This window comes from Notechis scutatus, chromosome 2, assembly GCF_049901735.1.
Source record: "Notechis scutatus isolate UNSWTSFEM ecotype Mainland chromosome 2, rNotScu1.2, whole genome shotgun sequence".
In the NCBI taxonomy this organism is placed as follows: domain Eukaryota; kingdom Metazoa; phylum Chordata; class Lepidosauria; order Squamata; family Elapidae; genus Notechis; species Notechis scutatus.
This window is the reverse complement of record NC_142010.1, coordinates 181,877,644-181,904,153: the sequence shown is the minus strand read 5'-3', so window position 1 is coordinate 181,904,153 and position 26,510 is coordinate 181,877,644. Positions and strand designations below refer to the sequence as shown.

At 39.1% G+C, this 26,510-nt stretch overlaps 2 protein-coding genes across 9 annotated transcripts in view; both read right to left on the bottom strand.

Moving 5' to 3' along the window:
* Positions 1-8,881: 8,881 nt before the first annotated feature.
* On the bottom strand, positions 8,882-21,504 carry INIP (INTS3 and NABP interacting protein). Of its 8 annotated transcripts, none has more exons than XM_087957569.1 (6): positions 21,367-21,504; positions 18,760-18,845; positions 14,977-15,024; positions 14,619-14,721; positions 10,757-10,847; positions 8,882-9,344 (listed from the first exon to the last, which is right to left on the bottom strand). In XM_087957569.1, exons 2-6 carry the CDS (start codon positions 18,782-18,784, stop codon positions 9,228-9,230), a joined length of 384 nt encoding a protein of 127 aa, XP_087813695.1. In that variant the 5' UTR covers positions 18,785-18,845; positions 21,367-21,504; the 3' UTR covers positions 8,882-9,227. The 8 variants fall into 8 exon arrangements, with proteins under 8 accessions (XP_087813695.1, XP_087813698.1, XP_087813697.1 ...); XM_087957572.1 differs by having other exon boundaries at positions 8,882-9,323; XM_087957571.1 differs by having other exon boundaries at positions 10,757-10,832.
* A 4,542-nt stretch (positions 21,505-26,046) lies between these two features.
* The window catches only part of LOC113415042 (maestro heat-like repeat-containing protein family member 7), a 36,806-nt gene continuing 36,342 nt past the window's right edge, over positions 26,047-26,510 (bottom strand). The window contains exon 13 of the mRNA XM_087954216.1: positions 26,047-26,473. The gene's annotated coding sequence lies outside the window, so the exon portion shown is untranslated. The remainder of the gene's footprint in view (positions 26,474-26,510) is intronic.

The window sequence follows — 26,510 nt, the reverse complement described above, 5'->3', positions numbered from 1 at the left end:
TTCTTGCCACAGTTGTTAAGTGAATCACTGCAGTTGATAAGTTAGTAAGTGAATCGCTGCAGTTGTTGATTGAATCTGGTTTCCCCAATGACTTTGCTCGTCAGAAGGTCGCAAAAGGGGAATCACATGATCTCCCAGGACACTGCAACCATCATAAACATGAGTCAATTGCTAAGCATCCAAATGTAAATCACGTGATCACAGGACTGCGGCAATGCTTGTAACTATGAAAAACGGTCATACTTCACATTTTTCAGTGCCGTTGTAACTTTGAACGGTAACTCAGTGAACTGTTGTAAGTCGAGGACTACCTGTACTTTATACCTCTTGAAATAAGCGATCGTTATCAAAGAAGCCCCAAGAGCGGTAATCATCAACGTGAAAAGGATGCATAATTTGGATCAATATGAAGCAATTGGATATACAACACTAAAATCCAGGGGTGTCAAACTCAAGGCCTGTGGTCCGGATCTGGTCTGTGGGGTGCTTAAATCTGGCCCATGAGGCTGGCCTGGAAGTAGCAAAGGACTAGCCCGCGGTGCCTCTGGCAGCCAAAACGGGATGCGTGTGGCCTCCCTATGTCCCATTTCGGCTGGTAAAGTGCTGCAGAAGGCCGTCCAGGCCATAAATGGGCCATGGGGGGCACGCACCCCCACAGCCTGTTTTGGTCGGCAAAGTGTTGCAAGAGGCCGTCCAGGCCCAAAACGGGCTGCGGGGAGAAGTACAATGCTGCTCCAGCCTTTGAGGAAATCCAGTTTGATACCCCTGCTATAATCTTTCTGTTTGCTTTCTACACCTACTTTATTCTCTCTCTTCTCCACTTCCCCATAACTATCACATTTTAGGAAGTACTGTTTCAAGGATAGGAATTGCTTTTGTTGCCTTCATCTTCCTCTTCCTCTCTCCTTTCCAGCTTTGCATTCCTTGCATTGATAGGCAAACCAAAATTAATCCTGTGTTGTTGATTTTTTCCTTTTGGGACCATGTGTTTGTAACTGTATAGTGCGTGTATTTTTCCTGCTACACAGCAATGCTTCATCCATGTATATCATTGGCAACAATGAATAATCCAACAACACTTGGATTACTAGAAGAAATTACGCCACTGGACCAAAGAGATTGGCCAACTATTTGTCTGAAATTGTATAGGATTTCCTGCTTCACCAAGGGGTTGGACTGGAAGACCTCTAAGGTTTCTTCCAACTCTATTAAATGAAAGGATTAAGAGATTCACAATCTTGTTCCCTCTGAAAGTTGCATTTTTCCTCCTCCTTTTTCACCAGTTTTGAATTGGATGCTGAATGATTCAGCCTGTGCAGCTACTTTCTTTTGAATGCTTCCAAAAACACAAACATGGCTGACAAAGAAAAGGTAGGCCTCACTCCTGAATTCAACCTAAGAAAGGGAAAAGAGATAGGGAAGAAAATAGAGGTTAAGCAATCCTACAGAGAAATGTGAGGTGGTGTGATGACCCGGAGTGTAACACAAATGTAACAAAGTCCAAAACGTAAATAAATGTCCTTTAATGCCTCCAACTTGGCCCCACTGTTCAATAATTCTCAGTTGGAGATAAAACATATTCAGAAACAGTCTTCAAAAGAAAGCAATACAGTCCGAACTTAATGAGCAGATAGAGGTGAAATAAAAAACTAAAACAAACTACAATGAAGGAATCTCCACAACGGACCAGGATAAGTAATTACCAACTTCAAGGAGATAACAAGGCACAGTCTGTTGGAAGGATGCCAAAGATAACTTCAGTCCAAAATATCATACACTTTGCTTCTGGCAACGCTGTGTTTTAACCATCTCTCTTATATACTATTCTCCCCAGCTGCAACCAATGAGGGGGATCATGGCTACTTTCTCTCTCATAAGCCAAGTTGTTGCCTTCTCCGTTCCGCCCTGCGTGTCCTAGGATGAAGAGGGGATGGGCCTGGTTCTTCCTCTGACTGCCCAGCCAGCCTCTGCCCTTCCCCAGCCCCCTTCACAACCTCCGGAGCCACACCTCCACTCCCTGTCGGCTGTTCCTCCTCTCCCTCAGAGTCTGACTCTAACAAGGGCATGACAGGTGGGCAGAAACTTTGTAAAACACAAATGCCTTTTTTAAGCAGTAAGAGAAGTCTGCCAACCTTATAAAATAGAGGAAACAGGGGTAGATAGAGCTCTAAAAATTATCCATCACCTAGTCCTTAAGACAGCTATTATGCTGTCAAAGATATTTCATGGGTTTATAAAAGGTAAGAGTGTCCCCTGCCTAGAGGCAGTTGTGGTCGAATCCTGCTGACATTTGGGTAGCCTATATTGTCCCCAGCCTGCTCTTTAAATAATGAAACTCTTCTTGAACACCTTTCTCGAAAGATGGCTCGCTTCTCTCTCAGTGGGCCAAAAGGCCACTGGCAGTTAATATACAAAGGTAATATTCTCCTCTCAGACATCTTCAAGGACACCTTATGCATAGAGTCTCTGTGAGGGAAAAATCACAGCAAACCAGGGGTGGGATTCTACCAGTTCGCACCTATTCGCTAGAACCAGTTGTTAACATTCTAAGCAGTTCGGAGAACCGGTTGTTAGAAGAAATTACTGGACTAATCCTGTAAGGAAGGCAGGAAGGAAACACTCTGGTGTTGCTTACAGAAACTGTCTCTCCATTAACCCTTATTACATTCTTGGCAGAACTAGACTTCCTGTCTCAGGAATGTCTCTGGAGTTTTTTTTCCTCCTTTGCTGGTACTTTGCTTGTGTGGAGTGACCATTGAAAAAAGTGACTTATAAGCATTTTTCACACTTACGACTATTGCAGCATCCCCACAGTCATGAGAGGCCAGGCGAGAAGATGCGTGCCTCAATGTGAGTGATGTTGAGTTGGCCACACCCAGCCAGTAACATGACCACCAAGCCATGACCACCCAGTCACATGACCACCAAGCCACGCCCACCAACTAAGACACGGCCACAGAACCGGTTGTTAAAATATTTGAATCGCAAACCACTTGCACAATTCACCTCAATACACCTGTTGGATCTTGAGAAAGAACTTCGATTAATTCTTTCAGTGCTCCTTCAGATGCATTCCAGGTTGACATCATGAAAAGCCTAGGTGACCTGAGAGAAACTTTAGTAACAACCTGTAAAATGGCAAAAAAAAAAACACTAATAAATTTAGCTTTATTAATTATCCAGGATAAAACCTACCTTGAAAAACAACCCAAAACATATTATCTTTAAGACAGATTTTATAAAACTAGAAGCTGAACTATATAGAGATATTGAGGCCAGCTAGCACTTGCCTAAACATTGTATTAACTTCCCTTTGATTTATCCATTCTATAATTAAATTTAAATTTACTTTTTAAAAAATCTGATAATTCGTCCAGTTTCGTAGGGCCCAATAGAGGTATCTGCAGCACATTAAACTAGAAAATGTGGGGTTTTTTTTCAAGGATTGTGCATCTCACCCATCTATTTTCAGCGTATAATGAAGCTATTCATTTTATTATATGTCATTGAATGTTTTTTTCTGCTGAGCATCCAGTAAGATTTCCCCAAGGAAATATGTATTTTCAATCTACTACTCTATGTGGTGGAAAGACTCTTGTTATTGATCAAAATTACTGCTGGGGATTGATTATTTGATTATTTCACAAGCACAGAAAGCAGAGTAAAAAACTGAAAGATAAGGGAAAAATGAGGGAGGGGGAGGAGATGGAAAGGGAATTAAAGAAATTCAGATTTTATCAAATCTTATCAAATTGTTGAAATTTATGAGAAGATAAGGTGTCTACAATAGAAGTTCCAAATTCTTGAGGATCTGTGACTTCAAAGCAAGAAGCAGGGTTTTTTTTTAAAAAAAGTTTTTTATTTTTACAACAAAAACAATAAAACCTTTCAATCATACTCAATTATTCTTATTGAGTTTATTCATATTATATTCTTATCAACATTATACACTGCTCAAAAAAATAAAGGGAACACTTAAACAACCCAATGTAACTCCAAGTCAATCACACTTCTGTGAAATCAAACTGTCCACTTAGGTAGCAACACTGATTGACAATCAATTTCACATACTGTTGTGCAAATGGAATAGACAGCAGGTGGAAAGCATAGGCAGTTAGCAAGACATCCCCAATAAAGGAGTGGTTCTGCAGGTGGTGACCACAGACCACTTCTCAGTTCCTATGCTTTCTGGCTGATGGTTTGGTCACTTTTGAATACTGGCGGTGCTTTCACTCTAGTGGTAGCATGAGACAGAGTCTACAACCCACACAAATGGCTCAGGTAGTGCAGCTCATCCAGGATGGCACATCAATGTGAGCTGTGGCAAGAAGGTTTGCTGTGTCTGTCAGCGTAGTGTCCAGAGCATGGAGGCGCTACCAGGAGACAGGCCAGTACATCAGGAGGCGTGGAGGAGGCCGTAGGAGGGCAACAACCCAGAATCAGGACCGCTACCTCTGCCTTTGTGCAAGGAGGGACAGGAGGAGCACTGCCAGAGCCCTGCAAAATGACCTCCAGCGGGCCACAGATGTGCATGTGGCTGCTCAAACGGTCAGAAACAGACTCCATGAGGGTGGTATGAGGGCCTGACATCCACAGGTGGGGGTTGTGCTTACAGCCCAACACCATGCAGGACGTTTGGCATTTGCCAGATAACACCAAGATTGGCAAATTCGCCACAGGTGCCCTGTGCTCTTCGCAGATGAAAGCAGGTTCACACTGAGCACATGTGACAGACGTGACAAGGTCTGGAGATGCCGTGGAGAACCTTCTGCTGCCTGCAACATCCTCCAGCATGACCGGTTTGGCAGTGGGTCAGTAATGGTGTGGGGTGGCATTTCTTTAGGGGGCCGCACAGCCCTCCATGTGCTCGCCAGAGGTAGCCTGACTCCCATTAGGTACCGAGATGAAATCCTCAGACCCCTTGTGAGACCATATGCTGGTGGGGTTGGCCCTGGGTTCCTCCTAATGCACGACAATGCTAGACCTCATGTGGCTGGAGTGTGTCAGCAGTTCCTGCAAGACGAAGGCATTGATTCTATGGACTGGCCCGCCCGTTCCCCAGACCTGAATCCAATTGAGCACATCTGGGACATCACCAATGCCACGTTGCACCACAGACTGTCCAGGAGTTGGGGGATGCTTTTAGTCCAGGTGTGGGAGGAGATCCCTCAGGAGACCATCCGCCACCTCATCAGGAGCATGCCCAGGCATTGTAGGGAGGTCATACAGGCACATGGAGGCCACACACACTACTGAGCCTCATTTTGACTTGTTTTAAGGACATTACATCAAAGCCTGTAGTGTTTTTTTCCACTTTAATTTTGAGTGTAACTCCAAATCCAGACCTCCATGGGTTGCTAAATTTGATTTCCATTGATAATTTTTGTGTGATTTTGTTGTCAGCACATTCAACTATGTAATGAACAAAGTATTTAATGAGAATATTTAATTCATTCAGATCTAGGATGTCTTATTTTTTGTGTTCCCTTTATTTTTTTGAGTAGTGTATATCATATTATATCATTATTACAATGTCATTAGGTTATTTCAGTTTCCAGCTATCCTTGAAAGCAAATCCCAACTCTTACTAGTTTATATTCATGTTTTAACTTATTCAGAATGATCTGTTACAGTGTATCATTATTACAATATCCTTTAATTTCTTACGCTACTTTCTAACCATCCATAAAATAAATCCCAAATCCTCATTTTCTTCTTGCTCTCTAATTGCTATTGTTAACCTACTCATTTCTGCACATTCCATTATTTTCTTAATCACCTCCTCCTCCATCGGAATTTTCTCATTTTTCCAATTTAATCAAATACAATTCTAGCTGCTGTTAATACATGAATAATCAAATAGGTTATTTCTTTGCCATAATTTTCAGGCAAAATCCCCAATAAAAATATCTTAGGCTATAAATCTATATGTTATTTTATCATCTTTTCCAACCATGTATGTATTTTAGTCCAATATCTTTTAGCTTCTGCACACGTCCACCACATGTGGTAGGTAGTATGATCTGGAAGCAGTTTTTTGGGGTGCCTCCTTCCACTTGCACTTGGGCACCCAGCAAATGAAAGGACATCCCCCCCAAAAAGACAAAACCAAACCAGAAAAGTGGTGATGCATGCTTAAAAAGCCTTTCCTCTAACTTGCAATACAACTATCAGAAGGCGCGTGATTAAAAGATTAATAGAAAATGGAAAAGAAGAGCAGAGCAAATTAAAAGCCAAGTAAAGGTTTAACATTTATCATTTAAAAACAGCTCACAGACTTAGGAGCAAAATGTCCAGAGAAATGAAAGAAATAGTTGAAGAAAATATTCAATAAACAGGTTACAGTCGCCAAAATGGATCTCTGGGATCAGTCAATCTTAGATGAAGGAACTTTTTTTCATTGAAAAGGCATTTTGATGAAACAAAAAGCATTTAAATTTTACAGGAAGTCCTCAACTTACAAGTTTATTTAGTGACCATTCAAAGTTACAACAGCACTGCAAAAAATGACTTATGACCGTTTTTCGCACTGACAACTGTTGCAGCCTCCCCATGGTCACGTGATCAAAATCCAGAAGCTAGGCAACTGACTCATATTTATGACGGTTGCAGAGTCCAGGCAGTCATGTGATCATCTTTTGTGACCTTCTGATAAGCAAAGTCAATGAGGAAGCCAGATTCACTTAGCAACTATGTTACTAACAATTGCAGTGATTCATTAACAACTGTGGCAAGGAACATTGTAAAATGGGACTTAACTGTCTTGTTTAGCAACAAAAATGTTCGGCGTAAGTCAAGGATTACCTGTATTTATTTAATTATATTTCATATTTCTTAACCATCCATCTCCCTCAGATAAAGGTGATGAATCTTTAGGAATTATTTCTCTTGCCATCTCTGTGCAAGTCACATTCTGGAAGGGTTGCCAAGCTAGCCAAGAATTTCCCTTCACTCAGAGGGTTATTTTTTCCCCTTAACACATCAGTGCTTTTCCCAGTACAGATTCGGCCCCCTACTTTCTTGCATTTCAAGGAACATCCATTCAGCTGCGGATGTTTCCATCAATTTCCTACTTAAAATTCTCTGCCCAGATATACATTTTTACTGCAATTTCCCCTCCTAAAATATTTCAGTTTGTTTTTCCATTGAATTGTACAGTTTTTATATGCTATAGTAAAGGTAGAAAAAAATCTGAAGTGATTTATCTTGGTCTGATTTTTTTACATCTCAAAAACCTGGCATTTTAACAAGGGTGTGTAGACGTTCTATATCCACTTTATGCGCTGGTTTGTAATAAACATTGACTAGATCACTTTTACATATATTATGATTGTTACTGAAACCTGTCATTTTGAAAGGGGTGTTTGGCCTTTTATAGCCACTGTGTAATACTGTGTGGTCATTCATTCATTGACTTGTATGCTGCCTCAGTCAGACTGATTTTAGATGGCTACATCTAGGCACTCTCTAGGCAGTTTTCTCCAAGCATCTGCAGTAACAAGAAGCTTCAAGAAGAACCATGTAATAATTTGGGGAAGAAAACTTCAAAAATTATAACTGAGACTGTCTTTACTCAAGACTACTGGAATATTTGGCATTAGAAAACTCAAGAACAGGAAGTATAAATGCTCTCAACAAATTGCATTGGGATTTTTTAGGAAGTGACTTTCACCAAAATTCCCCATGCCAAAGAATGATAAAATTCTATCAAAGTCATAGTCTGGTTGGCTTATTCTGTGAAACAGGTGAGGCTTTGGAGATATCATTAACTACCCACCTTATACATCAGGGTTTCCCAAACTGTAAATTGCATTTTTCTTGGGGAGATGCAGAGTCCAAGGCAGGTACTTTTCAGTTGCATTGTTACAATAAATCTACCTTTCCCAACATTTCATTGGATTGTTTTCCTTGTTGATTTGGAGGTATATTAAGATTACACTAAAGGGAGAGGTGATGGCAAAACATTTAAGAATCCTCGGTGTACAAATTTATGTTACTAGCCTAAGAACGGCCGCACATTCACTTGAGCGTGCCTGTTAATCAACACTTTTGGTAATAGATGTGTCCACTTATAGCTGAGGAAACAGAAGGTGCTTCAATAATAGCCCATCTGTCCCTTGTCTCCCATGAATGTACTTCTGATCTCTGTTGGCCATTGCTGGCAGCACATCTAGAAAAGGAGATACTGGAAAGCCAAGAAGCTGGATAAAATAAATGTAGTCCTAACTTTGTGTATAATAAAACGAACATTCATGATAAATCAGATGTGAGACAACTACACCAGAATGATGCCATTTGTCTCCTGTATATGCTTTTAGTGGCATTTTTTCTTTCTTTAAGAGCTACACAATAAGCTGGAATTCAGCAGGTAACATTTTCTCCAACTGCTAAGACCATCTGTCTATTTGGAAGTATTAATCTTGTTTGTGCATGAAGTTTTTCCTCCATGGAAGAAAAAGAAAGGAGACAAATGCCAGATTCTGGCTATGAAACTCACACAAATGAGACACTGCCAACTGCCAGTTATATACAATTAATTTAGATGAATATTGTCTTGAAATATGTACTTGCAAACTTAAATCATTTGGAAAGTCCCTGGTGATTACACTATTATAACCTCATGAAATGAAGTCATCTTGGTTTGGGCAAACGTATATTCTTTTTGCACCTATCTTTCTGTTGTGATTGCTTACATTTCCAGGTGATTCGATCTTATGGTGGAAGCCTTTGAAAAAAGTTCAACTAACCAGTTATCTTAAATTAAACATTAAATTTATTTGATATATTTATCCCATGTATGTATGTGGTTATTTCTCATTAAATTTGTAAACTCCAACATTCTACTTTTTACAGTATTAGGAATTAAAACACACCAGTAAGATTTATGCATAATCGATTTAATAAATGGGTAGTAAGAGATCGTTATAGATCTTTCTGTTATGGAGACATTGTACTTCCCCCCTCAATTTTCTTATTTAAAGTCTTATTCATGTGTGCTCGAAAATGGAAACAAGTTCTTTATAAATGCCAATACATATGTAATAGGAGAATAAAATCAGGGAATTTCCAGAATACATTTTATATTGTCTCCCAAAAACAAAATATCAGGAATTCAAAATCAAAGCCATTTTGAACAGTTTTCAGTTCTTCTTCTCACAAACAATTGCCTGAAAGTCGAAAAAGCAGCTTAGATGAATGCAGATGTTTTCTGTTTCATGAATTTTCTCTTACTCTACATCTAGCCGTGGTAATACAGGAAGAATAAGATTCCCAAAGGCTGAGTCTTGTGTTATAAAGTATCCTGAAGAATGTGCATGAGCGTGCTGGAAAAGGAATAGATACACCTGTTTGAAAATTGTACACATATAAAGGCAAATAAAAGGAAATCCCATCCCGCTAAAGAAACCCACTAAACAGTTTCAAAATGATTCAGCTATAAATTTCAGTGGCCAAAAGCTTTCACACACAATTTCATCATTTTGATATAAAAGTCAGCCAAGGCCTAGTAAAAGTCAGAATTGGTCATTTAAATCTAACAGGGGATTTTCCTCAAAGGCCATTTGTCTACTTGCTAATGGAATTCTTTAGGGGCATTTGGGCTGAGTCAGGCTCCCAATATGGCTTGAATTCCAACTGACCTCCAGCAGATACACATGTGCATATCTAAAATGAAAAATAATGTGACACAGAATGAGCAGACGTAATCCCAGCTCCTATTTCTGCACCAAGATCATATCAGAGCATTCAGTTAATTTAAGCAGTTTGTCTTTAAGCAGTTTCTAAGCCATGATTGTCCAACTTTTGGTTTACCTGGGCCGCACTGAATGAAGAGGCAATGTCTTCATTGTCTACATATAAGATATATAATATAGTTAATGTATATAAACAACAAACTTTCTCTTATATCTTATTATCTTGTGGGGCCACATTACTACCTGTCCAGGGCCACAATGTGGCTCGTCAGTTGTGGGTTGGACATGCCTGCTTTTAAAATTTTGTGAGGAACATGAATTTTTATTCCTAAAAATAATTCAATTGTGAATTATCGAATCGAAGAAACATGCACTTTTGGAAAATCTGATTCTCTCCTTTATGTATTTTCCCTTATCTTCCTCTCTGAAATCTGCTGTGGAAGATTAACTTTCCGCAGCAGTTCTGTGGTGCACATAGCCGGACTATGAGAGAAAGGAGAAGGGAAATTTTTGATTCCCAATCAGAAATGTATCATGCAACATTGAATGTAGACCCTACTTTCCAAGGTACAGGAAAAACAGAATGTGATTTTATTCTTAAGCTCATGTGGATTCTACCACAATGGTTTTGGTCTGTTTGTCTCTTCTGGACGTGCACAAAACAAGTCACACACCTGAGCTGAGCATTGTTCCCATGGCTGGAGCATTGCAAAAGACATTGTACCCAAGTACAGACACCACACTTAAACTAAATGCTAGTTTACTCTTTTTAAAAAGATGACCACACAATCATTTCAGAAAAACTGAAACAGGAATTGCAACAAATGCCTGAAGGTTGGTTGAGTGAAAAGTGAATATGAACCTCAGAAGACTGGAGTTAACATCCCAAATTGGTTACAGGTCTTGTTAGACAGCCTCAAGTAATTCCCAATGGAAGAAGACTATCATTAAAGAGAAATGTAGGGATACGTTTTTCCCTAAATTCTTTCTGTCCTTCACCACCAAAACCATCCATCTCTATGAAGCTGCAAGCCTTTAGCTCAGCACTGACAAGGAGAACATACCTGTAAAGCAGCTTTCTGCTGAGCTGCTATGTGCTGCTGCTCGGCGTGATCCCGAAAATCCTTGTTAAGGGAGGACCTAGCCAAAGAGATGCTGTAAATAACAGAAGGAGGAAAAGACCCACATCACACCAAGGCAGTGGAGTTGAGAAAGAGCACAGGATCAATGCAAAGGTTTGTGGTAGGTATTCCAGAGTCAAAACTTTCATGGTGTTTTTTTTTTTTTTTAAGAGAAGATTTGAGGAGAAATCTAATGTGCTCAGAACCCCAAAGTCAAATGGGATGATCAGCTCTGCTCTGGACAGATGTGCTCCACTAATGGTATTCAAGCTCAATGATAAAGAAGAGCCATGCCCAGCTATAAATCCAAAACAAGTCAGCTGGAGAGACGTGTGGGAGAATAGATCCTACCCTTTCCTCTCCCTTATGCTGTCATGTTTTTCCTTTCTCACAGTGCCACCCAGTGCCTTGTCCAAGTACCTGAATAAAACAATAGCAGGCCCATAGACTTCATGATGGAAAGTTCGTATGTTTGGTACAGTGGCTGCAGAACTCTGTCTGCAGGAAAAATTTCCCCCTTGAGACAGGGTCCCAGCAAGGCCTCTTTGTAACATATCTTGTTGATATGTTACAGAGCAGAAACATGTGACTATAGTAACACAATCCTATTAAATTTTAGTTTAGACATGCTAAAAAGAAAAACAAGCTATTTAACAAGCTCCCCTCTGAGCCACTTAATATAATCATGATAAAATTCAACATCCCGGAGAGGAAGCAAAGAAAGATTATACTATTTTTATCAAAGACCATCATTTTTTTTTATAGGAAAAGGTCCAGAGAAAGACTACTTATATGATCTCTATGGGAGCCCGAGACAAGGAAAATACAGTCCAAGTACTTGTATTCACTAAGGACAATTAACAGAAAAATGATATTGTAGGCTAACAACCCCGCTCCACTTATTCTGAAAACTGGATAAGCTCACACCGATATTTTTATAAAAAAAATCTTTCAATTATGAGCTATTTTTGTAGTTAATCCTCTGAGAAACAGAATGTATTTGGGGCAAAACTCAAAAGTTCAGAAATCCAATTCAGTAGGCTTCATCAAGATGTTAAACACATTACACAAGAAAAATGATAATTTTTTTTTAAAAAAAACCTGTTTTACAATATCTTCATTTCCACCCCCTGCTTTGTAAGAACATTAGTTCCATACTTGGACTTTGTCCTGATGAAAAGCATTAGACAAAAACAGGTACCATGTAGCTAAAATACATAGCTCTGACAGTTTCTAGATTAACAATATTGAGTTCTTTCATAAAAGTTCAATAAACTGGTGCTCCAAGCCCTCAGTTTTTACTCATGTTGTCTTGTGTATAATGTCAGGAAAATGTAGAGCCATTAAACAAAAAGGATATCTCAAGCCTATGAATGTAGAAAACAAAAGAGAGAAACTGAAAACAACTCCTCGATTGGGTTAGGCACAGGTAATCCTCTATTTACAACCATTCATTTATTGACTGTTTGAAGTTACACAGCACTGAAAAATTTACAACAGAATCTCACACTTATGATGGTTGCAGCATCCCTAAAGTCACATGATAAAAATTTGAGTGCTTTGGCAACCAGCACATATTCATGAAAGCTGATTTACGAGCGTCCTGCGGTTATGGGATCGCCATTTGCGACTTTCTTAGCTGACTTCTGACAAGCAAAGTCAAAAAGGGAAGCCAGATTCACTAAACGGCTATGTGGTTCACTTAACAACCAGTGGGATTCACTGTGGCAAAAAAGGCGGGAAAATTGGGTGTAACTAACGTAAAAACTATCTTGCTCAGCTAGGGAAATTCTGATCCCAGTTGTGGTTGTAGGCTGAGGCCTACTTGTATAAGTTAAAGCTGAGAGAAATGACAGGCTTTCAAAATTCTGCTACTACAATACCTGAACCTCATTAACATACTTCAAGGCGCCTAGTAACTCCTGTTCCCTAGCTACTTCCAAGTAGATCCTGCTTACTTTTCAATCTGGGGGAAATTTGCATATAAAATACTTGACATACTTTGCAATCTTGGATTGAAAAGATATAAATAAGTATTTTATATGCAAATTTTCTGCCACAAAATATATCCAAGACGTACCTTAATCACTATCTGGGACAGAGGTTTAATGCATAGGTTATCTCTGATCACTTCCGTGAGGTGAAACTGTGTAAATTGTGTATATATCTGTGTATGTGTGTGTGTCTGTGTGAATGCACTCAAATATAAAAACTGAAATTTCAAAATGTTTCAAATAGTTTCTTCCTCTGTTGGAAAGGACTCTAGAAAAGGTGCAGAGAAGAGCAACCAGGATGATTAGGGACTGAACGGTTGCAGGAACTGGGCTTGGCTAGTCTAGTGAAGAGAAGGACCAGGGGAGACATGATAGCAGTCTTCCAATATCTGAGGGGCTGCCATAGAGAGGGAGGATTCAAGCTGTTTTCTAAAGCACCCAAAGGCCAGACAAGGAATAATGGATGGAAACTGAAAAAGGAGAGATTTAAACTGAAAATAAGGAGAAACTTTTGGATAGTGAGAACAATCACCCAATGGAACAGCTTGCCCTTGGAAGTTGTGGGAGCGCCATCACTTGAGAACAAGAGAGTGGACTGCCACTTGTCAGAAATGGTGTAAGGCAGGGGTAGTCAACCTTTTTATACCTACCCCCTTTTGTATCTCTATTAGTAGTAAAATTTTCTCTAACCGCCCACTGGTTCCACAGTAATTGTGATTTAGAAAGTAGGGCAGGGATCCCCAACCTTTTTGACGCCGCGGCCCGGTACCGGCATCAGCTGGGCGCCGCGGCCCGGTACCAGATCACTGGGCGCCGCCATCTTTTTGACGAAAAGATGGCGGCGCAAAAGATAGCGCCGCGCCGTGAGCTTTTGGGTAGAAATGGCTTTCTACCCGGAAAAGCTCACCGAGCGCTGGCGCCGCCATCTTTTTGAGAAAAGTGCTTCCAGTGAGCTTTCTACCCGAAAAAGCTCACCGGAAGCACTTTTTACCAAAAAAAGATGGCGGCGCCCAGCAACCAGCGGCCCGGTAAGAGTTGTTCCGCGGACCGGTATCGGTCTGCGGACCGGCGGTTGGGGACCCCTGAAGTAGGGGACAAAACCCCTACCGCCCACCATGAAAGCTCGAACGCGCACTAGTGGGCTAGGGACCAGGATGACTACCACTGGTGTAAGGTCTCCCGCTTGGGCGGGGGGTTGGATGATGACCTACAAGGTCCCTTCCAACTCTGTTTAATCTGTATCTATTTGTTCAATGAATTACTGCAGTTGTTAAATTAGTAACCCGATTGATAAGTGAATCGGGTTTCCTGACTGACTTGGCTTGTCAGAAAAGGTGATCGGGTGACCCCGAGACTCTGCAACCGTCATTAATGCAAGTCAGTTGTCAAGCATCCGGATGTAAATCATGTGACCATGGGGATGCTGCAATGGTCATAAACAGGGGTGGGATTCAGCCAGTTCGCACCAGTTTGAGAGAACCGGTTGTTGACTTTCTGAGCAGTTTGATGAACTGGTTGTTGGAAGAAATCATTAGGATAGAGAATCGGTTGTTAAATTATTTGAATCCCACCACTGGTCATAAGTCACTTTTTACAGTACCATTAACTTTGAACAGTCACTAAGTGAACTGTTGTAAGTCGAGGACTACCTATACAAGCCCTGAATACATTAAGGCACTTGCCAGAAGCAGTCTGCTCCCAATTATTACAGGGGAGGGGGGGAGGGGAGAGTCATTATTTGTCCCTATTTACTGCTATGAGGAGAACCTATGAGCATGTGGTCCAGGGACAAGCTTTTGAGCATAGCTTACTTGGCTCCAGGGTGATTCGTAGAAGACTGGTTTTGCATCAGAAGTTTTCTCTTCTCCTTGTCTAGCTCAGCCAAGATTGCAACCCTGTTTTTATTCTGAAAGCCTGGCAAAATAAATAAATAAATAAGAGGAATGTAAATGTTAGAATGGTGTATTCTTTCTTTTAACCTCTCCATAACTTCACCTTTCCAAAATGATCTTTCAGAAAAAGGAAGTTATTGTTCTAATCAAGGCTTCCTAAACCATAATTATGCACACACTTATTTTACAAACAAGACTTATTTTATTGCAACGCTGGGAATTGTTTTCATTCCCAGCCGGAACTAATCTCAAACAGTCCCGAGAGACAGGAACCCACCTTTCTTTCCTGTGTGAAGTGCTGCCAATAACAGAAGTATCAAATGAACTAGAAAAAAAAAGTACAAAGAGCTTCAAGAATTACTCTGAACTGACTGAACTACTTTGCTTCCTGCAAAGGTTTCATCATCTTGGCCTGTCCTTTATACCTTATGGGAGGGGCAATCACCTCCCAGCCTGACTCCTGAGTCGCCCCTCTTGTTTCAGCTGCTCTCGCCTTCTAGCAGCTCTGTGCACACGCTCACTGGGAACAGGCTCCCCTAGTCCTCTGCCTCGCTGCTGCCAGACTCCGGAGGCTCCAGAGGCAGCACCCCACTCCCAGATGGTCCTGGCCCCATCTCTGCATCGGACGCAGGACCCGAGTCCTCTCCAGACTCCCTGACTGGTCCCCGTTCTTCCCCACTGTTCGATTCCGCTGCCATCTGCACCAGCTGCCTGCAAACCACAAGAGATATTCTTCTTGAAAGCAAACATCCCCGACACTCACCGGTAGTCCTCGACTTATGACCACAATTGAGCCCAGAATTTATGTTGCTAAGTGAAACGTTTGTTAAGTGAGTTTCGCTCCATTTTACGACTTTTCTTGCCACAGTTGTTAAATTAATCACTGCAGTTATGAATTTATTAACCTGGTTGTAACTTTGAACAGACACTAAATGAACTGTTGTAAGTCGAGGACTACATGTATTTATTACAGGTAGCCCCTGACTTACGACTACAATTGGGAGCAGAACATCCATCACTAAACAACACATTTAAATGAGTTGTACCTGATTTTACACCTTTTCTGCTTTGGTCGTTAAGGGAATCACACAGTTATTAAGTGAATCCAGTTTTCCACATTGGCTTTGCTTGTCAGAAACCCTCTGGGAAGGTCCCAAATTGTGGTTTACTCAAGCCCAGGATGCTGCAGATGCTGTAAATATATGTTGGTTACCAAGTGCCCGGATTTTGGTCACATGATTTTGGGGGCGCTGTGATGTTTGTCTGTGTAAAGTTGTTAACCCTGAAGCTGACCTGACTGAAGCCATCTTGGAGCTTCAGAGTTGCCACACTGGAGCTGAGGGATAAGGAAGGGAGATTAAAGATAGGATGGGGTTTTGTAGCTAATATAAAATATTTTCCCTTGGGAACCAAGGACATTCTCACACCTGGTCAGAGGAAGGAGGGATGATGTCACTAGGCAACCAGACAGTGCCTTGATTGGACCATGTGACAGACTGTTTGAGGACTGGACTGTTTGAGGGGGGGAAACTTTTAATTAGGTGAAAACTGTGGAAACCTTCAGAGTGAGTTTTCACTAGAACTGTGCCATGATGACATATCAAATAAAATTATTCTTTGAGGAATCTATCTGCCTTGGAGTTTGGTTTGCTGTGGGTCTGTTACTTGGAACCCTGACATCATAAGTCACTTTTTTCAGTACTGTTAGCGGTAACCTTCAACGGTTGTTAAATGAGCGGTCATAAGTGGAGGACTACAAGTATCTAACCCAATTAAAGAGTAGTAGTTTTCACTTTCTCTCTCTTTGGATTTCTACTTTCCTAGGGCTGAGAGAACTTTTTTTTTAATATTCTCATGACAAATGTCACTTTGAACGGTCCTTAAGTGAGTGGTCGTAAATCAAGGACTAGCTATACCCCTTTTCTCCTCTCCTTACTTATACCATTAAATAGCTTCTTAATAAAATGAAACATAAAAGAAGTTTGAGTTTAGTTGCACTTAGAAATCGTTTTCAGAATTGTATCTGCACTGCAACATTACGTCCGTCTCCTGTGAACACCTGAGCACGGAGTTTCTCAGCAATGCAACCCTAGAGAGAGACTATACCTCTTTTCTAATGGTTTAATTGCGCTTTTTAGGATTGCAATCAACAAGCCAATTATCTTTCACTTTCTAAGGACATATATTGTCCCATAACATTCAGTAATAATTAAAGAAAATTCATTTTAGTCATTAAAGTTCTTTTGAATTATTAAAATATGGTATTTTACTTGCCTTTAACAATGACAGCAGCATAAAGAGAAGCGTGCAATACAGAGTGATTTATGAATAGGGAGTCTTTGGAGAAATCCATACTTATACACTAATGGATGCCCTTTGGTTTAAGGCTTTGGAACAGTGATTTAAAGGATAAATAAAACTGTGTCTGAAAACTTTTCCCAAGAGAACTCTCTCTTTGTGAAGACTAATTTGAAAACTCTGTAATAAGGTCAGATAATTTAATGAGTCAATTTTAAAGGACATTGTACAAAAAAAAAAACATTTAGAAAAAATGTGCTGCTATATAATTTTGTTGCAGCAAAAACTGCCTATAAATCATTCCAATAAAAACATATAATATATTCAATGGATATTAAAGAAAATTAATTTCACCCAATATATAACAGGGAAGCTGAAAGGTAAAAAGTCAATTCATATGTTCAGAAAATTTGTAAGAAAGTAGTTCTAGGACTGTAGGATTTTCTTATCAAATTAAATAACATTTTCTTTTCAACTTACCAGAGCAAGAAGGAGCACTGTCTTTATATAGGATAATTTGATAAATAGGATAAGCAAGTAAAAGTTTATAACTTAGGGGTGGTGATGAAGGTTATATTATTTTGACAATCTAAAGCTGCAGGCTGGTGATGTCATACGAGTATGTAGACTATTTTTTTTCTGGAGTTGGGTAGAGGGTGAAGCTTAGGACCCCTATTTTTAAGGCTATTTTCCAATTTCAGAAAATCAGAAAGCTTTTGCACAATTCCATCTGGTTGTACTAGCCCTTCAGTCACACATGCTCTTGTTACCTCATGTATTGACTATTGCATCATGCTATATATGAGGCTGCCTTTGAAGATCACTTAGAACACGGGTGTCAAACTTGTGGCGTCACGTTGCTGTCACATAACGTTTCATGGTGTTTTTCCCTTCGCGGAGCTGGGGGGGTGGAGGTGGCCTGGGTGTGATGCATTCGGCCCGCGGGCCACCAGTTTGACACCCCTGACTCAGAAGCTTCAAGTGGGCAAGAATGCAGACATGAGTGCAGTATTGGGCATGCCTCAATGGCATAGGGCTCAGTTATTTGACAGGCCATTCATCGCCAATAGTGCCCAGCCGATAAGAACTGACATGAGTTGATGCAGTTTGGGACCCTCAATTAAAAAGTGACATTGTTGGCACGAAAGGAGTATGTATGGCTTCCTTATTGCGATGCCTGGGTTAGAGTGCTGTTCCGAAGGGCTTCAGAGACCTGACTGTTTTCCCAGATCCTAGCTAAGGGGGTTGGAACTCTTTTTTGAGTAAGGCTGTATGAATTTTAAAGTTTTGACCAGTCGCCATCTTGTTCTCTAACTTTTCTATTTTCTAATGTATTTTTTTTTATGCTGTGAGCCACTCAAAGTCAGCCTGGAGTCTAAATCAAATCACTAAAATCATGTACCAATTTTTGCTGTAATTTAAGCAGGAGTGATCCTAAGGATCTCAAAGAAAGGGAGTCCAAGACATTCCTACTACTTCTTCATTCCTGTCACAATACAGGTAGTTCTCAACTTATGGCCACAATTGACCCCCAAATTTATGTTGCTAAATGAGAAATTTGTTAAGTGAGTTTTATGACCTTTCTTGCCATATTTGTCCATTAAGCGAACTGTTATAAATCAAGGACTACCTGTGTATGAATGCTACATGTATAGTTTTGGTATGAAACTGAGATTTTGTTTGTTTAAATGTTAATCCACAAAGAACCTGTCTGCAATAGCCAGAGAGAAATAAGACAGGATTACTCAGAATTAACTTTTACCTTGTCCAGAAGGGTTTGATGTCATCTTCCTTGTTTCCGCCTTAAAATTTCTGAAAAGCAGCTACAATTTGTATTTACACCAAGATCTATAAAAATGGACACAAATTTATATTTAATCATAAAAGGCATGCAACTCTATAATTATTAATATGCCATAATGTGGAAATTTGATTTCTTAGAAAGTTCGCAGTTGCAAAGAATATTTTGAAAAACACCACTATTCTATAGCATACATACACCGTAATTTCCTTTTATATTAAGGCAAAAGTAAATGGCTAAAATAAACTCAAAGTTTGTTTTCAGATAAGGTCAGTGATTAATGAAGTGTAATCCACAAAGAAATAAACAAATATGGAATTAGTAAACTGAGCACATATTTAGTGTTAAATAAATCATATTTGAATTGCTTGAAGAGACATAAGAAGGTTTTCTGAGTTTAGAAACTTCAGCTGTAATGAAGAAAATCTGAATTTCTTAATAGATGTTGTCCATTAGTTAGGACAATCGTTTGGACATTTACTGATGCATAAAGTAACATCCAAGTTTAATAGATATCACTCCTCCAGATTGAGCACGTGTTCTATTTGGAATGCATTCACACTATTTATTATATCTGTATTTTAACAAATAAAATTCCAGTAGCTTTGCCACATCTGTCTTAGCTTAATTTAAATATTTTCATTGATTGTTAAGAGTAATGGGCTATGAGAAGAACCTTGGGAGACACAAGGAAGAGCCAGAGCCTAGGCCAGTGGGCCTCAACCTTTCTGACTTGGTTGTCTGGTGCGGGGGGGGGGGGATAGTTCCCTGTGAGCGGCAGGCATGCACACATGGTGCTTATGTGGAGGAAGCTTCATCTGCAAGTGCAAGTAGCCACCACTCATGCAAGGGGAGCTTTGCGTGCATGTGCAAGTGGCCACTGCTCACCCAAAGGTAACTTCGTGTGCATGCACACGTTCAACCACTACTTGTGAGGTCCGGTTCCAAACAGGCAGTGGCCTGGTAGTGGGCCGCGCGGTCCAGGGGTTGGGGTCTTCTGGCCTAGAGAACACCGTGATAAAAGAAATCTATAGTATGATGTGATACTGATCACACGGATACTGCAGCATTGGAAAGATAAATGTATGGCCCCTTTCACTCAATGGATGAGAATATTTGTAGCTCAGGGTTGAACTGTGGGGCTCTCTGAGCTTGACTGTTTTCTCGCAGATGTTCATTACCAAACTAGATTGTACCTGATAGACTGCCTATAGACATAGATTTTGTATAGATAAATATAATGAAACATGGGACTCACTTATGCAAAATACATTAGGTTAAAAACATTCTACTTATATCAATGTATTAGAAACATGTACATCTTGAATAATAATAGCTTTAGATGAGTATATATAGAATTGCAATTATTTTGTGTTAAAATTATATACTTTTTTTCCTTTGCTGTATTTTTTCATTTTTAAAGAAGCTTTTCTTTGACAACGTATACTATTTTATCATAATTATCTTTGTGTTTTGTTTTTATTTTTTTGTCATTATTCTCAAAGAAATAAAAAATTATGCTATAGAATACTAAACAAAGGCACAGTCCAGAAATGGCAATTTGTTATAAAATCTTCAAGTCAAAGGTATTCCTAGCGTATTTACAAGTCAATCAAAAGCCATCAGGATTTTTTTTCTTTTTCATTCTGTCACTCAGGGATTTAATAACTCAGAAGCCTATCTAGGAATCCTATTTGAATACAGGTAGTCCTTGACTTACAACAGTTCATGTAGTGACCAATTCCAAGTTATAATGGCACTGCAAAAAGTGACTTATGAACGTTTTTTCACATTTATGACCATTGCAGCATCCCTATGGTCACATGATCAAAATCCAGACACTTGGCAACTGTTTCGTATTTATGACGGTTGCAGTGTCCCAGGATCATATGATCCTTTTTTGAGACCTTCTGACAAACAAAATCAATGTGGAAACTAGATTCACTGAACAACTGTGTTATTAACAATTGCACCGATTCACTAACAACTGTGGCAAGAAAGGTCGTAAAACGGGGCAAAACTCAATGAAAGTTGCACTTAGCAACAAAAATGTTGGGCTCAATTGTGGTCATAAGTCAAGGACTATCTGTACACCCCAGTCAATGCTGAGAAAGGAAGGGAACCTGAAAGAAACCTGCATATTTCTTTCTATCAGGTAAATTACGTTTTTAAAAAAGTATTTTTATTATTCTAATTTATTTGACACTAATAAAAACAATTAGTTATTTTTTTTAATCAAAAAGGGCGCTTGCCATCATTTGCAGAGGCAGAATCCTAGATTACTTCCAGGGTGCAACATCAATCTGCAAGGGTTTTCAAAGCGATTGATCTAAATTAAACTATTCCTCTTTTTTTTTGCATTTGCCAGCCTTTCTTTCTCCTTTTTTTTAACATCCCAAACCCTCCATCTTCTATGCCCTGGAGCAGAAGTGACTGGGTCTTCCTTTCCTTTTAGCCCGATGGGCTTTTAAAAATACCTAAATAAAGATGGGAGGGGGGGAGAATAGTGAAAAACAATAAAATGCCAGTTTAGTCAAAATATATAACGGCTGCAAAGCCCATCCTCACCGTTTATGCTGCTGGGCCATTGTCCACTTCTCACTTCATGGTAGATTCTGCCCCCCCCCTCCACCTGCCTAGATGGACTCTCCTGCCGCCTCCCCGTTTAGAATCTCCCCTCCGGACCGGATTTCCCAATGAGTGCGCGAACTCTTCGCTTTCTTGTGGCGTCACACGAATGCGCCGCGTGCCGTCCCTTCCTATTGGTTCCAAGAAGGCTGACGACTTAAAAATAGGGAGCGTGACGCCCGAGGGCTTCGTTGTGAAGTTGAATTGTGCAGGGAATTCTGGGAGTTGAAGTCCACACTTCTTAAAAGCTGTTGAGGTTGAGCATCATCGGTCTATATTTTAATATTAAGAAATTTCAATATATTTTAGTGTTTTCATTTTATAGTGCTGCGTCAGCGATTCTAACTTTTCATTACCTTGGATAAGTTTCAATGGTATTCATTGTTTTTATGCAGTCTCTCCCCAGGCAGAAATTGGACTACATTAAGCTAAAATATGAATTTTTGCTTATGACTGAATATGCTACATGAACATTTGAATCTAGTCAGTATATTTCGGGTGAGGAATAGTTGCTACTATTATAATAGTTGCAACCTGCTACTGTTTTACCAAACCAGTCACTGTGTTACGCCCATTTACAATTGTGGGATTAAATTAGATTAATCTGAAGAACGGGCTTTATTGTTAAATTTTAAAATCACGGGAAAGGTCTTTCCTAGATTTCTGTTATATCTACTATCTGTATCTTGCCTGGTGATGGAGACGCCTCAAATGTTATTAAGAATAACTGGCTGGAAACTTGAAATGTCTGACAATGACAAGTTTCTGTTCTGTCTTGAAAAAGAAAACAAAAATGACCTTCACATCCATAGCATTTTTGAAAGCTGTGCAAAGGACAGAAGTTTAATTAAGCTTTCTTTGGTGTTCCATTGATGTCCCACAGCCATTGCGACTAAGTTGAGAGGGAAGGAATTGAGCAGACACTTAATGCATTAAAATAATTCTTAGTTTCAAAGAAAACAATCAAGAAGAAAAACAGGCACATTGAAGAACACTGCTTCTAAGGGAATGGTATTTTTCAGTGATAGAAAAATGAAGGACCCATGGTCAGAAAACAATACACATGTACAATGCCTTTGAAAATAAAAATAAACTGGAAAAATATAAGGAAAGATTAAACCCTTCCCAATCCTTTGCCCTCTTTATTTATTTATTTTTTAAAAAAAAGGAAGCAGGGCTCACAGTCAATTCAAATTAGGCAGTTGGTGTTTTATTTCCCATTTCTCCAGACTTGCCACCTATTATTTTGGTGTTGCTATTTTCACACTCAAACTAAATCTTATCTTGAAAGCACAGGTGAGGATCACAATGGCTTTAAAATAATAATAATGAACGGTAAGGACTTCCCTAAACAGTTATCAAAAGTTTTGGGCATTTTTGTTTTATTATTACGTGATTTATTTGTCCCAGAAAAGCCCTTATACTTCCTGCCCAAGTTGGGATCAGCTTGTTTCTCAAGGCTGTCACAATTTCTGTATCAATGCTTCTTATGATTGGCAAGACAGCCTTGCAAAAGTTGCATGAATATCTCTCACAAATTCTGAAAGTGGTAATTGAAAAGTAGATCCCTTTCTTCAGAATAACAATAACTTAGCAAAATGTACTTAAGATAGGCTGCACCAATCAATGATGAGATCTACATGATATAAAACAGATATTAGAAATTTGAATATTATAATCTTAGAATGCACAAATTCAATGTTTAATGAGATTTCATATGACAATAACAATAAGATTTAAAGGTGTTGCACTTCGATTGGCAATTATAGGGGGAATTTTGCTTCTTAAGAATGTTGGAAGAGAACATATGAAATTGTAAACAAGACAGACGAAAGTATAAGTACAATGAATAAAAAGATATAGAAATTTAGGTAAAAGAAATACAATTGAATAAGAAGAAAATGAAATAAACATAAAAGAAAATTAAGAGAAGGGAGAAATAGTGAGAAGTTGAAAAAAAGTAATAAGATATGAAGTTGAATACATAAGATGAATATGCATATGAAATTGTGTCTGTATGGAAATGTGATAACCTGGAACCATGCTGTACTCAAATAAGATGTTTTATTTGTTTTGTTAAAACTCAATAAAATTTTATTAAAAAAAAAAAAAGAATCACGACAATTTTAGTTGTCCAGATTCCCCAAAGCAAGATTACTGCTTAAAACTAGTAGTGGAGAATCCTTTTTAAATTTAGATGGGGCAGCTGATCCATAGTTTATCAAAGAAGAGGCCTGTGAACTACTCAAAATGATAAAATCATAAACAAAATGATCACCAACAATTATGTTGGGAACAACATAAGTCATCCTTTAGGCTCACCAACTAATAGGATAGGTGGCTTACATTTTGACCAACATCTAGAAATGACTAAGCCGAGACTCATGTTTTTAGGTTATATCCATTTAGATACAGCATAATCCTTTATTTAAAATAAGCCAAGCTAAAGGTATTTCATATGCAATATATCAAATATATCTGACCTAGAAGCAAAATTAAAATATATTGCTTACTGTCCACTTAAGAAAGAACCCATGGTTTGGGATAATATTCTGAAGCAAAAAAACTTATGTTGAATCTCCAGTAAACTAAATTCTACACCTCAGCATTTGCTGGAGTCATCTAACTGGGGCTCTGCTAGAGTGTAGAATTCTTGTTTATCCAAATAGACATATTTATTTAGGATCACTTCCAAGAGTGTTCCCAATAGTTTGGAAACTCTGCAGAAGCTGTGATGGTGGGGAAAAGGTAATCTCTAGGAGTTACTGATTGCCCCATTATTTTTCTTGTGATGTGGGTTCAACTTGCTCAATGACCTCAGACATTTGAGGTTTTTTAATAAGTAATTCATTGTTTTATTAATCTGTTTTGAAGCCTCTTAGGGGTAGTGGAATTCTAATAGTGGAATTCCCCTGAAGGAATTTTCCATGTTTTGGTATGTGTCTACAGTACTTCCTTAAAGATCAGCTTATTTGGCTGTTTTAATGAGGAAATACAGTAAGAGCTTTTGATGTTCCAATGAAGAATTAGATTTCGATGTGAAATAAGCACACTGAATTATGTGGTTTTGGGATGGAACATTGTATAAAATGCCTTGATTTATGTTTGCCTCTAATGATTCAGATTGCAAATAACTATACCAGTTGCTCTCCCATCAGAGGTGGTACTCAGCAGGTTCTGACCAGTTCTGGAGAATCGGTAGCAGAAATTTTGAGTAGTTTGGAGAATTAGCAAATACCACCTCTGACTGGAGATTTTACAGTATCCTTCCCCTGCCACACCCATCAAGTCACACCCACAGAACCGGTAGCAAATTTTTTTGAATCCCACCATTGTCTCCCACCATTTTTTTTAATGAATGAGAGGCCAGGTTTGTATAACACCTGTAACCCCCTTAGGCTTATAGCTTGCAGTAAGGTAGAGGAACATTTCTATCAAGATTTTAAAACAGCATTTCTCAAAGTGGGCAACTTTAAGACGTGGACTTCATCTCCCAGAATTTCTCGATCGATCAGGGAATTGAAATCCAGGTGTCTTAAAGTTGCCGACTGTGAGAAATACTATTTTAAAGGATGGAATTCTCTCACTTAGGGCAATCTTGCTTGCTAGATGGATTAAATCTTTTACTGGGCTCATATATAAACTGAATATGAGCCAATCTAATCAGCTTAATAATCAAAGAGGAACATATAGTCACCCAACTCCCAAGTAGTAACTCTGGGCAGTTATGTACATTTTCAATTGATAGGACTTGTGAGAATGTTTCATACTTTCAATATTTGAGGAAATGTTAAACTTGATAAAATGCTATCTAATGAGAATATTTTAAAAAATTAGCTGTGAACTAAAACATGACATTAAAACATAGACAATATTTTGTTAGTCTTTCATTAGTCCTCCACAGTAATGGGGCGGGAGGAGGGGGGAGGTAATTGTAAATGAAACAATATCTTAACAATCTTTATAGATTCCAGTCAAAGTTTCACATCTGTTCCTTAAAACATATATTGAAGGCCTTTCCTCATATGCACCTCATTGGATAACCAATATGTCTGCCAAAATGGGGAGAGGGGAGTTGGCTATCTTTCCATGACATTGTCTTCAAAACAATCCTAAGCCATGAGGGGAAAAGTCTTAACTCATCCTTAACTGTTTAAGTCAAGCTAGGACTTTCGCTTTTAAGCCAATAGTGTCAAACAATACATTTCTTTCTGTGACTCTTAATTTTCAACTAAGAATGAAAAGTAATATATGGGCAATTGATTATGGGCGCTGGGCAAATGCTGCAGACTATAAATATTCAGAACAACCAGAAGCTGATTGCAGAAATTCCTTTGCTCATATTAATATATGCCAAGGGTAACAGAAAGGAGAGCAATTTAAATAGAACAGCAGAGGAAAGGAGTTCTGTGTTTTTGCAGCTGGCTGGTAATGTAGGGGTCACATTGTTCTTTTTATGACTTCTTTCTGGGTGACTGCATCCTTGTAATATCTTCTCAATCTGAAAGTAAAAAGGATTTACAAAATGCCATAAACCCTGGAATCTTTATCTCCAGGAGTTGATTCAAAAGTAAGAAATAAATAAGGGTAAGATCTCACATAAGCATAAACCTTCACAAAAATATATACAGTAATTTAATCAGAAATCACCTTGCTTGCTTAATGAAATAGTAATAATAATAATACAAAGAAATTTGGCTGTGGCCCTTGGAGCCACTGAACGATGCATCAATGTAGTGTGTATCATTCACTGCTCCCTTGGTGACACCATACATAGGCATATGCTGCCTGGTGCTTTTAAGTGTCAGTTATATTGAATGCTACTCTGTGATTCAGCACAAAATTAGTTCTGGGTGGAAACAAATCTATAGGTTCTTCAAGGTTCCTAGGGAGAAAAAAATGGTTTCTCACTATTAGGGATGGGAGGAGGAAACAAGTTAAACTACAACAGGAAACAGTTGAAAACAGACTGAAAATCTTTCTCTCCCGCTATTCTTGTCCTCCTTTCTTGAGTATTTCATTCTTTCAGTCCTCAGGAGTGTGGTACCTGGATTAAAAAAAAGAGGGGAACTTATTCAGGTTAG